Source organism: Salmo salar, chromosome 02 (genome assembly GCF_965601325.2).
Source record: "Salmo salar chromosome 02, fSalSal1, whole genome shotgun sequence".
Classification (NCBI taxonomy): domain Eukaryota; kingdom Metazoa; phylum Chordata; class Actinopteri; order Salmoniformes; family Salmonidae; genus Salmo; species Salmo salar.
The window spans coordinates 43350752-43363717 of record NC_138292.1 but is presented as its reverse complement, the minus strand read 5'-3'; the positions used below and the strand labels follow the sequence as shown (position 1 = coordinate 43363717).

General features: G+C 45.6%; 2 protein-coding genes across 2 annotated transcripts; both read right to left on the bottom strand.

Moving 5' to 3' along the window:
• Nucleotides 1–1012: 1012 nt before the first annotated feature.
• LOC106584664 (trophoblast glycoprotein-like) lies at nt 1013–4360 on the bottom strand. The gene is made up of 2 exons (XM_014170169.3): nt 3877–4360; nt 1013–3138 (listed from the first exon to the last, which is right to left on the bottom strand). Exons 1-2 carry the CDS (start codon nt 4134–4136, stop codon nt 2124–2126), a joined length of 1275 nt encoding a protein of 424 aa, XP_014025644.1. The 5' UTR covers nt 4137–4360; the 3' UTR covers nt 1013–2123.
• A 1390-nt stretch (nt 4361–5750) lies between these two features.
• Nucleotides 5751–12236, bottom strand: LOC106584656 (transmembrane protein 222-like). The gene is made up of 6 exons (XM_014170159.3): nt 12066–12236; nt 8220–8304; nt 8068–8099; nt 7852–7948; nt 7496–7626; nt 5751–6082 (listed from the first exon to the last, which is right to left on the bottom strand). Exons 1-6 carry the CDS (start codon nt 12185–12187, stop codon nt 5995–5997), a joined length of 555 nt encoding a protein of 184 aa, XP_014025634.1. The 5' UTR covers nt 12188–12236; the 3' UTR covers nt 5751–5994.
• Between the last annotated feature and the right edge of the window lie 730 nt (nt 12237–12966).

Here is a 12966-nt window from a genome sequence, read left to right as displayed (position 1 = left end):
CTGTAGGTTATGCCTCTCTCTTCCAACAAATAATGAGTGAGCCGGGAGGAATGCGCTGCCTCTTCTGCTCCAAGTGCATGTAATCAGAGGACTTGCATTGACCTTACTCAGTGCCTGGTGAATCCCAGCCCATTTACTGTCTTCAGTAGAGTGCATGCAGACCTTGCTGGGGTTATTGATGATCGCCAGCGTTTCCAGGTGTTGTAGAAATTCTGCCTGTGCGCACCACGTCCTCCGTACACCTCCATCATTTTGACAGCAACTGAGGCCTGTGTCACTAGGGTATCAGTGCAATCCGTCACCTGCCTTGGGATGACTGAGCATGTGTACTTTTAGCTGAGGATACCGCTTAATAAATGACTAATTAAAAGATGGACATGTCACCTTTGAAAACATGCTCATACTTTACAGGTGTGTAGCAAGCAATCAATCTGTAAAACGATTTGCACTTTACGTTACTACAACAACACATCAGACATCATTTAGTGCTACATCATAAGGTCACTCAAATGTGCTTACTGAATAGATCAACTCACACAGACCAGAGCCAGTTGCATTGTGGTGGGGATGAATATCTACTGTCAGTGCTGCTTTGATCAATAGCGATCATTAGTTAGAAAGTCCTGAAAATATACTCACACACAGGACAGAGAGATTCACCGCTGCCTGCAGAGCCAGCAGGTGCAACTCTGTCTAGCATCCTTCATCTTGTCCCACTTTCCCCCTACAGACGCACTTAATCATCTCCCTTTCCCCATCTGCGATAAGCAGGAGAATCACACTAGCCCTACACTTAGTAACAGACGGGGGCAACGGAGCAGTGTCTTTCCCAAGAGTTCCCTGTAGATTTGTAAAGTTAATTTAAGACTAAATGGAAACTTACTGCAAATGTGATTTGGTTAACATTTTGAAAACATTTTTTATTGAGCAGCACAAAGGGGTTTTACATTTTTACATTTTAGTAATTTAGCAGACACTCTTATCCAGAGCGACTTACAGTAGTGAATGCATACATTTCATTTCATGCATTTTTTTTTTGTACTGGCCCCCCGTGGGAATCGAACCCACAACCCTGGCATTGCACACACCATGCTGGCATTGCAAACACCATGCTCTACCAACTGGTAAGTTATGCACATGAGTTTATACACCACACTAGATCCTGCTTCATCACTTCAATACCATATCACTTCTGCACTCTGGAAATATGTGCCCTTTCTTTCTTACCCTGTCACGTCTGGTTACAAAGTCAGTTAAGGATGAAAAGATGACTTAGTGCTGCGTGGAATCATTCAATCTTCCCAAAAGAGTAGACATTCAAGGTTAGTTTTGCAGTCAAGACCCTTCAGATAGGCAATATTGCTTTGGTTCTATATAGATGTGTCAATTAGACCCACAAAGTAGAATATAATAATACATACAACACCAAAGACAGATGGCAACTTGGTTAAATCTATGCAAGTTAGTAAAAATGTGGCCACAGTAAAAGAGGTATCAAGGATATGCAGGTACAATGAGCCCGGCTGTTCACACTTAAAACAGGCTCTCCATTTAAATAGCATAACTGTTCTGCAGTTTTATGCTTACATAAGTGATGTAATTATATTCAACATATTGTACAGAAATGTATGATACAGATAAGTCCCTCACAAATGTGAGCAGGGTTGGGCAGAAACGGATTATATGTAATCTGATTTAAAAACATGTACTTGTAATCAGTTATGTTACCAGCAAAAAAATATTGTAATCAGATTACAGATGCTTTTGAAAAACTAGATGATTACTTCTTGGATTACTTTCAAATTCAGAAAGGATGTTTGCTGTTTTCTCAATGACATTTAATTGAGCATTGATAAAAGCACAGGTTTAAGTTTGTTCCACCTGAGCGAGTCTGACCACAAGTCAGAGACCACATGTGTGTGTGTTGATCCTTTTTTGTCTACTTCTAATAAGGGGAAAGTAATCTGATTACATTACTGAGTTTGGGTAATCGAAAAGTTACATTACTGATTACAATTTTGGACAGGTAACTAGTAACTGTAACAGATTACATTTAGAAAGTAACCTACCCAACCCTGAATGCAAGTTCACTCCAGTCCAGTTCCATTCCAGGGAATGAGGAATCACAAATCCACTGAGATGGAGCCTGGTTTGAGCTGTGTGTCTGAGGGGATCTGAACTAAACAGGTGTCAGTGGGTAGCTGTGATAAGCGGTTATCGGAGTGAGCCTGTCCAAAACTACCGTTTGTCGGTTGCTTCTCTTCGACTCTGACGTCTTTTGAGAGGTATTCCCGGCGTGGGTCAGTGTCGATCTCATAGCGGTGTTGATACCCCTCTAACACGTCATGGCAGGCATCTCGCGTCTCCACCACCCACTTTTTAATACCTTGCCGGTTGAGGTAGAGCACAAAGAGGAAGACCATACCCACAAAGCCCAGCACCAGACCCAGGAGGACATAGGAGGTCTGCAGGGAGAGGTTGTCCCCCTCGTCTCTGATTCCGACCAGAGGTGGTGAAGTGACATGGCATCCGATAACTTGGACGCCGAGCCCTTGCAGGGGCCTGTCCTGAAACTCCCAGGGTGAGGCGCAGGTTAGGGCTTCTGCATCCCCCACCTGAGCCCGGGAGCTCTTGAGCCACACGGCAAAGTCTTGGATCTCACATGTGCAGACATAGGGGTTGTGGCTCAGCAGGATGCGGGGGACTTGCCCCAGCCTCTCCAGCTCCCCCAGAGCATCGCTTCCGAACGCCCTGAAAGAGTTGCGGGTCAGGTCGAGCAGCTCCAAGCGGCGCAGGCCAAAGAAGGTGCCGTTGTAGACCGATGCTAGGGAGTTGTTACCCAGGAGGAGGTGCTGCAGGCTGGGGAGATGGGAGAACATCCCTGGGGGTAGGAAGACCAGGCGGTTCCCGGAGAGGTCTAGGCTGTGCAGCCCTCCTAGGCCTCCCCAGCGCAGTGCAGTGGTGAGATCAGTTAGTGAGGTGTAGTTATAGAGGGAGTGGCTGAGGTTGAGCTCCTTTAGAGGACTCCCTGGGATGTTGAGGGCTTCAGGGTGGATGAGAGCCAGATGGTTGCAGCTCATGTCCAGGGAGCGCAGGTAAGAAAGGGTAGAGAAGCTGTGGGACGCAACCTCTGTGATCCTGGGAAGACAGATGTACCATGTTTACAGTCCCCAAACCGATTATTGGACTCAGAAGTAATGTTTGTGGAATTATTGTCATGCTCAAATAGGGGTATCTAAATATTTCATAAGTTGGTGTGATGGCATTCAGGAGAACATGGAATAATAATTTTGTTGTAGTTTAGAATCTTAACTCAAAGCTTCAGAAATGTATAGGCTAGTAAATACAAATGCATGTCTCAATGGTTGAAAATGTTGAATCTCTGAAACAGCAAGAATACAATTCTCTTTATTTATATATATTTTTTCTACCACTTTTTCTCCCCAATTTTGTGATATCCAATTAGTAGTTACAGTCTTGTCCCATCGCTGCAACTCCCGTACGGACTTGGGAGAGGCGAAGGTCGAGAGCCATGCATCCTCCAAAACACGACCTTGCCAAGCCGCACTGCTTCTTGACCCACTGCTCGCTTAACCCGGAAGCCAGCCACACCAATGTGTCGGAGGACGCACTGTACAACTGGCGACCAGAGTCAGTTTGCAGACGCCAGGCCCACCACAAGCAGTCGCTAGAGCGCGATGGGACAAGGACATCCCGGCCGGCCAAACCCTTCCCTAGCCCGGATGACGCTGGGCCAATTGTGCGCCGCCTCATGGTACTACCGGTCACGGCCGGCTGTGACACGGCCCGGGATTGAACCCGGGTCTGTAGCGACGCTTCAGAAAACAATTCTCTTTGATAAGAATATTTACTCACCTATTGTTGCTCAAAATGATGGTGGTGACATTTTTCAGTTCTTGAAACGTCTCTGATCCAATTCTGAATATATTATTTCCTGTGATGATCACATTCCTTGTGTATCCTGGAATATCTTGTGGTATGGCACGAAGATCCTTGGAGACGCATTTCACTGTGCGCGTGTCAGCAAAGCATCGGCAGCCAGATGGGCACTCCAAGCACTGGTGGAGCGCACAGAGTAGCGCACCAAAAAGTACAACGATCACCAAATTATGCATAACTCAACAGAAAAGTTATAAACTGATAAATACCAGAATATGCAGAAGGTGATGGTGAGTCATATTACGCCGTATCATGCACATCAATGAGTAAAAACAAACTCAGATTCCGGTATGAGGTGTTAGCCTTTCTTTAGATGCTGCCGAATGATTCCGGTTCCGGCCCAATGGTTTGTTTCTGCATTGAGTGAGTGAGAAGGATGTTTCATCCGCTGATCAGCAGGACCGGCGAATTGTTAGCTTGAGTTTAAATACCGGCGCAGAATCAAGGAGAGGAATAACGGTGAACGTTTTTTAAAGGCACAGACGCTAATAATATTAAACTAAACAGAACAGTAGACCTCTGTGGTGTCTTTGTGTGATATGATTTAACAGTTTATAAACAATGAACAAGTAGGCTATGCATATTATGTACATTTATTTATATTTGTTCCAATAAATGACAACACAAAACAGAGGGTAGTGCGGATGGCCCGCTACATATAATAATTTGGGCGGTGCTTATATTTGTCCTGCTACATACAAGTGTGTAATATAAATGTTTTTTTTTTTTGGGGGGGGGGGGGGGGGGGGGGGGCATTTGCTAACTCCCCTGAGACACCCGCAGGGAGTGGGGGTCACGGCCAGGGTCACCATTGTCCAGCGCCCCTGGAGCAATTAGGGTTAAGTGCCTTGCTCAAAGGCACAGCGACAGATTTGTTTTTCACCTTGTGGTTCCGGTATTCGAACCCAACGCTTTAACCTCGAGGCTACGTGCCGCCCTCAATAACAGGCAGTTAAAGACTCCAGCCATCCAAGTCATAGACTGTTCTCTCTGCTACCATAAGGCAAGCGGTACCGATGCATCAAGTCTGGAACCAACAGGACCCTGAACAGCTTCTACCCCCAAGCCATAAGACTGCTAAATAGTTTAGCTAAATAGTCTGGGTAGTTATTTGGTTAACTATCTGCATTGACCATTTTTGCACACACTTTTTTGACTCGTCACATACGTTGCTACAACTGTTTATTATCTATCCTGTTGCCTAGTCACTTTATTCCTAGTTATATGTACATATCTACCTCAATTACCTCGTACCCCTGCACATCCACTCTGTACTGCTACCCCATGTATATATAGCAAGGTTAGCGTTACTCTGTGTATTTATTATTACATTGCTATTATTTCTATATTTTCTTTCTCTCTGCATTGATGGGAAGCATTTCACTGTTAGTCTACACCTGTTGTTTACGAAGCATGACAAATACAATTTGTTTTAACTTTACTAGCCTATATGGTATAGCCTATTGCCCATCATTTCTGTAATTATATCGAATGCTTGGTCATGATAATGTACTACTACTGTACATTATATTAACATTCCTGAGCATGTTGCTTCAGAGAACTTACAGTATTGCATGAAAGAATACTGTCTGATAAAATACAGTAAACAATTACAAAGTAAAATGATGTTGAGCTGGTATTACACTGGTTAAATGGGGTTCAGGGGTCAGTAAAAGAGACCCGTATAAAATTATGACCATAGACAATATATTTACATTCAAATTCTTGTCATTTAGCAGACACTATATCAGTTCTATATTTATGGTTATGACTATCCCAAGCCAAACATTCCTTTATACGACATTCCTTTCTGCATCGAGTAAAAGGTACTTCGAAACAAGCCAGAACAGCTGGACACAACGGCCCTCATGAGACACCTTTCTGATGGATGTCGGAGAGTGTGGATATTAGTACGACACAAAGAAGTGTCCCATCGGAACATTCTTCTTCTTCATTCACTTTTATGATTACAACTGAGCAGGAAAATCCCTTGTATTATCTCTCCACTCCTCCATCTCCCTCTCCCTGGTGTGGTCAGTGCAGGTTGAGCGTTAGGATGAAGGTGACGAGGGCTCCAGTCAGCATGAGGAAGGGCAGCCAGGTCTTGAGGAACGACACACAGCTAGGGAAGGACAGAGAGAGAGAGAGAGAAAGCACAGTGAGAGTAGTAATGACAGTCATTAAATCTTCACATTTCAGCTGTTGGTCAAAAACACATACTCTAAGACATTTGTAATCTATACTGCACTACAAAGGCAAAATGCAGGAACTACAACTTTTGGTCAGAATTTAGTTAAGACTGAAATCAGGCTTTGTAGTATCTGTTTTATCTTGCGACAAAGTGACCTGGATCAATTATGTTCTGTTTCATAGAAAGTTTGAGTTAGAAATTTGCAGTAACTACAAAATCCAAGTAAAAACAGCAGTAACTGAAGTCACTTTGGCTTTGTTCCACCATGTTTTGACTGCAGTTACCCACCATGCCATACAAAGAGCAGTGAAACTCAACGCAACAGTAAAACTGAGAAAAATGGCTTTAAAGTTTTATTTGTTGTCCAGACAAATATGTTGTTTGTAGATAAGTGACAATGCACTGATGTAGTATCTTATTCTGAAATATTTTTTTATGCATATCAACCATGACCACTGATTTGACCTATGACCCCTAAGTCAAATAAATGACCATTCAAAGTCAAACAGAAAAACAACAAGAGTTGGATAAACACATTTAGATTGTAGAATCTACACAGTCAAATATTTTTTATTTAGATATAAACATTCTGTGATGAAACAGTCCTTACTTTATGGCGGGAAAAATGTTTGAGGGTTGCCTTTGCAGGGCAGTATTATAGGGACAGGTAAGGACGTGCCGTCGGTTCAATTTCCCCGAAGCCAGGGTAATTTACACAGGACACTGAGGGCAGACCAACTCCCTTATCTCCCAGAGGTTTACCCCACTCCCTCCCTGTCCTCTACCCTGTCCTCCACCGATCCAGCAGTGGGAGCCCCAGCAAAGAGTTGATGTGGTGATGAGGGGGCCCGCATCTGGCAATGATGAATTACACGCTGCCCCACTGTTGAAGGACGTAGTGCCCTCGGACGATAATGTGGAGGCTGCACAAAGCAGTGACGCCAGCTCCCTATGTGGGTCAGGGGAGAATAATGAGGGGGTTTCTCAACAGCATATGTTTCCCTGTGTCTGGAGCTCCTCTGTCCCTCCTGCAGAGCGTTGCCTGCTGGCAGGTGCATGCTTGCTTGTTCAGACTCGGTGATGCTGTTTTGCAATACAGACCGGTGTTGCATAGTTTGATTCTGCCCATTTCATCAGCATGTCTGATTCTGGTCCTTCCACACCAGTTAGTCAAATGATCCAGAGGAAACTCACACACACAGAGTGATTGGTCAGTCAGAATGATGCTTTGTGAGTGGCAAGTATTGTTGTACAGAAGGTTCAGTGTTCGCGCCTTGGTTAGGAGAGGAATGAGCATACTCTGTTATATACAGTAGAGTACCTCTTCATTGCATGGTATCTCACCTGACATGCCTGCCATGGATAAAGGTCTGCAGGCATAGGTTGACCATGTTCCAGGACGTTCTGTTGTCGTAATGCATGAGGTTGAGGGCCCGGGCCACATGGGAGTGGCAGTTATCACAGCAGAGGTTGTGCTACAAGAGACGAGGAAGAAGGCTAGTCAAGTCTAACTCTAGGCATTTTTGTCAATATCACTACAATGGGCCTTTACAATCACTGTACAAAACATGTACATATAAATACCTTCACCCTTTACAATAGGCCTTTAGTGAAGATGTTCAGTAGAACGTAGGGAGGATATATAATTCCACTACTAGACCTTCCAGTCTGTCTTATTATGACACTGTCAATGTTCATACCGGCCTGCATTTGTACTCCTCCGATGCATTGTGCACTGCTTTGTCCCAGGCAGCTGAGCCAGTGCCACACACCTTATCAACATCAAGCTTCCAGTATCTGTTAAGAGACAAGCAATGCTGCAGATACCTTACTACATAACTGCAATTCTGCATGTCAATTTTGAGCACAATATGCCAGGCATAGCTCCAAGCATTGAACGAACAAAGCCAACTTACTTTGTTGGTCTTCCAAAGGCCATATTATCTTCCTGAAAGGAAAGATGGGAAACGTTGTGGAACTATCACGAAACAGATGGTCCAATAATATTAGGCTTATGCACATAATGCTGTAGGCCTACTGTCATAATGCATGATCTGCATATACTCACAGACACTAAGTACGATCCAGCGAAGTCTCTTATCACGCCTGCAGAAGTACATATCCCCATGTGACCAATGAAGGGGAGCAACCACCTGAACAAAACAGAGGTACAGCACTGAATTGAGCAGCAGCAGCTGAAAAATGAGCTCCTACAAATATTGAAATTTACATGGTTTTTAGAGTGAAGTACATCGGAAAAAGCAAAAGAAAACTGCAAGACTGAATAGGAGAAAAAACAAGCAACAAACAAAGAAGATAGGCTTTTGAAAAATAACTATTTTTCATAAAATTGTAGTTATCTTAGCTAGCTGAATTGTTTACCAGTTGCTAAGCAGTTGCTAGGGACTCTTTTGGAAGAAGCTAGCTAGCTAACGAAGAACAACAAAGAATATCTAGTTAACAGAAGAAAAGAAAGAGAAAATCAGGACAGAAGAAAAAGGATATCAAAGTGAAACAGTTCTCTAAAGACACAAGAGACAATAATACAAGAAACAACACTTCTGTAGCTTGTCAACTATGTGTCTGTCTATCCCTGTTCTCTCCTCTCTGCACAGGCCATACAAACGCTTCACACCGCGTGGCCGCTGCCACTAACCTGGTGGTCCCAGCGCGCACGACCCACGTGGAGTTTCAGGTCTCCGGCAGCCTCTGGAACTGCCGGTCTGCAGCCAACAAGGTTGAGTTCATCTCAGCCTATGCTACCCTCCAGTCCCTAGACTTCCTGGCGCTGACGGAAACATGGATTACCACAGATAACACTGCTACTCCTACTGCTCTCTCTTCGTCTGCCCACGTGTTCTCGCATACCCCTAGAGCATCGAGCCAGCGGGGTGGTGGCACTGGAATCCTCATCTCTCCCAAGTGGACATTCTCTCTTTCTCCCCTGACCCATCTGTCTATCTCCTCATTTGAATTCCATGCTGTCACAGTTACCAGCCCTTTCAAGCTTAACATCCTTATCATTTATCGCCCTCCAGGTTCCCTTGGAGAGTTCATCAATGAGCTTGACGCCTTGATAAGTTCCTTTCCTGAGGATGGCTCACCTCTCACAGTTCTGGGTGACTTTAACCTCCCCACGTCTACCTTTGACTCATTCCTCTCTGCCTCCTTCTTTCCACTCCTCTCCTCTTTTGACCTCACCCTCTCACCTTCCCCCCCTACTCACAAGGCAGGCAATACGCTTGACCTCATCTTTACTAGATGCTGTTCTTCCACTAATCTCATTGCAACTCCCCTCCAAATCTCCGACCACTACCTTGTATCCTTTTCCCTCTTGCTCTCATCCAACACTTCTCACTCTGCCCCTACTCGGATGGTATTGCGCCGTCCCAACCTTCGCTCTCTCTCTCCCGCTACTCTCTCCTCTTCCATCCTATCATCTCTTCCCTCTGCTCAAACCTTCTCCAACCTATCTCCTGATTCTGCCTCCTCAACCCTCCTCTCCTCCCTTTCTGCATCCTTTGATTTTCTCTGTCCCCTATCCTCCAGGCCGGCTCGGTCCTCCCCTCCTGCTCTGTGGCTCGACGACTCACTACGAGCTCACAGAACAGGGCTCCGGGCAGCCGAGCGGAAATGGAGGAAAACTCGCCTCCCTGCGGACCTGGCATCCTTTCACTCCCTCCTCTCTACATTCTCCTCTTCTGTCTCTGCTGCTAAAGCCACTTTCTACCACTCTAAATTCCAAGCATCTGCCTCTAACCCTAGGAAGCTCTTTGCTACCTTCTCCTCCCTCCTGAATCCTCCTCCCCCCCCCCCCCCCCTCCTCCCTCTCTGCGGATGACTTCGTCAACCATTTTGAAAAGAAGGTTGACGATATCCGATCCTCGTTTGCTAAGTCAAACGACACCGCTGGTCCTGCTCACACTGCCCTACCCTGTGCTTTGACCTCTTTCTCCCCTCTCTCTCCAGATGAAATCTTGCGTCTTGTGACGGCCGGCCGCCCAACAACCTGCCCACTTGACCCTATCCCCTCCTCTCTTCTCCAGACCATTTCCGGAGACCTTCTCCCCTTCCTCACCTCGCTCATCAACTCATCCTTGACCGCTGGCTACATCCCTTCCGTCTTCAAGAGAGCGAGAGTTGCACCTCTTCTGAAAAAACCTACACTCGATCCCTCCGATGTCAACAACTACAGACCAGTATCCCTTCTTTCTTTTCTCTCCAAAACTCTTGAACGTGCCGTCCTTGGTCAGCTCTCCTGCTATCTCTCTCAGAATGACCTTCTTGATCCTAATCAGTCAGGTTTCAAGACTGGGCATTCAACTGAGACTGCTCTTCTCTGTGTCACGGAGGCTCTCCGCACTGCTAAAGCTAACTCTCTCTCCTCTGCTCTCATCCTTCTAGACCTATCTGCTGCCTTTGATACTGTGAACCATCAGATCCTCCTCTCCACCCTCTCCGAGTTGGGCATCTCCGGCGCGGCCCACGCTTGGATTGCGTCCTACCTGACAGGTCGCTCCTACCAGGTGGCGTGGCGAGAATCTGTCTCCGCACCGTGCGCTCTCACCACTGGTGTCCCCCAGGGCTCTGTTCTAGGCCCTCTCCTATTCTCGCTATACACCAAGTCACTTGGCTCTGTCATATCCTCACATGGTCTCTCCTATCATTGCTATGCAGACGACACACAATTAATCTTCTCCTTTCCCCCTTCTGATAACCAGGCGGCGAATCGCATCTCTGCATGTCTGTCAGACATATCAGTGTGGATGACGGATCACCAGCTCAAGCTGAACCTCGGCAAGACGGAGCTGCTCTTCCTCCCGGGGAAGGACTGCCCGTTCCATGATCTCGCCATCACGGTTGACAACTCCCTTGTGTCCTCCTCCCAGAGTGCTAAGAACCTTGGCGTGATCCTGGACAACACCCTGTCGTTCTCCACTAACATCAAGGCGGTGACCCGATCCTGTAGGTTCATGCTCTACAACATTCGCAGAGTACGACCCTGCCTCACACAGGAAGCGGCGCAGGTCCTAATCCAGGCACTTGTCATCTCCCGTCTGGATTACTGCAACTCGCTGTTGGCTGGGCTCCCTGCCTGTGCTATTAAACCCCTACAACTCATCCAGAACGCCGCAGCCCGTCTGGTGTTCAACCTTCCCAAGTTCTCTCACGTCACCCCGCTCCTCCGCTCTCTCCACTGGCTTCCAGTTGAAGCTCGCATCCGCTACAAGACCATGGTGATTGCCTACGGAGCTGTGAAGGGAACGGCACCTCCATACCTTCAGGCTCTGATCAGGCCCTACACCCAAACAAGGGCACTGCGTTCATCCACCTATGGCCTGCTGGCCCCCCTACCTCTGAGGAAGCACAGTTCCCGCTCAGCCCAGTCAAAACTGTTCGCTGCTCTGGCACCCCAATGGTGGAACAAGCTCCCTCACGACGCCAGGACAGCGGAGTCAATCACCACCTTCCGGAGACACCTGAAACCCCACCTCTTTAAGGAATACCTAGGATAGGATAAAGTAATCCTTCTAACCCCCCCCCTTAAAAGATTTAGATGCACTATTGTAAAGTGGTTGTTCCACTGGATATCATAAGGTGAATGCACCAATTTGTAAGTCGCTCTGGATAAGAGCGTCTGCTAAATGACTTAAATGTAATGTAATGTAAATGTATTGGGGCGTCCTGGGAATAAAGAGTGCGCGTATAAGGCATCTAACGGTATGGGCATTTTAATTCCAGCCCACATAGTATTTGGAAATTCACTAGCTATAATGCAAGCTAGTGATTTAAATGTCCAAAAGATGTGATGGCCTACATGACCATTTATGTTTATCAACATGATCTGTCACGTAAATAGTGTCTCCATTTCTGATGGTGAGAGCAAAAGAAAACAGGAAAAGTGGCTACTCACGACAATATTGGAATAGGTGTCCAAACAATACAATAAGGATAACGGCTGTTTTTCCGGTCTATTTTTTCGAATCCCCCGTGATAATTAATCATTATATCTATTTCGTCCGCCCCCTGCGCCATTAGTAATTTTGACACTGACGTAGCCTATGGCTACTAAACTCACAGCGCAAAAATGCGTAGGCGCGTATGGCGGCCGCGTTCCAAGCCGTTTGCAAAGCAGTCACGCACCAAATCTCACAAAGCCAGCCTGGATATTAATTAAATGCCCAATGCAGACGTTTTTATATCAATATCAAATCATTTCTCGATAACAATTAAGTTACTTAGATTTCAATTAAAATGGGAAGATGGCTTTTGAAGGCAAAAAACTACTTCTCAAAGGTCCAATGTTAAGAAGCCGAATGTGGTGGTCCTGGGCTGGCATGGTTACACGTGGTCTGCCGTTGTGAGGCCGGTTCGACATTCTGTCAAATTTTCTAAAACGACATTGGAGGCAGTTTATAGAAGCGAAATGAAGATTAAATTCCATGGCAACAGCTCTGGTGGATATTCCTTTATTCTGCATGCCAATTGCACACTCCCTTAAATTTTAAATATTTGTGGCATTGTGTTGTGTGAGAAAACTGCACATTTTAGAGTGGCCTTTTATTGTCCCCAGCACAAGGTGCATCTTGTCATACTTGAGTAAAAGGAAATATTACTTAATCGAAAATGACAAGTGAAAGTCACCCAGTACAATACTACTTGAGTAAAAGTCAAAGTATTTGGTTTTAAATATAGTTAGGTATTGAAAGTCAATGGAATATCTAAAATGTACTTAAGTATCAAAAGTAAAAGTATAAACCATTTCAAATTCCTTATTTTAAGCAAACCAGACGGAACAATGTGAATTTTTTATT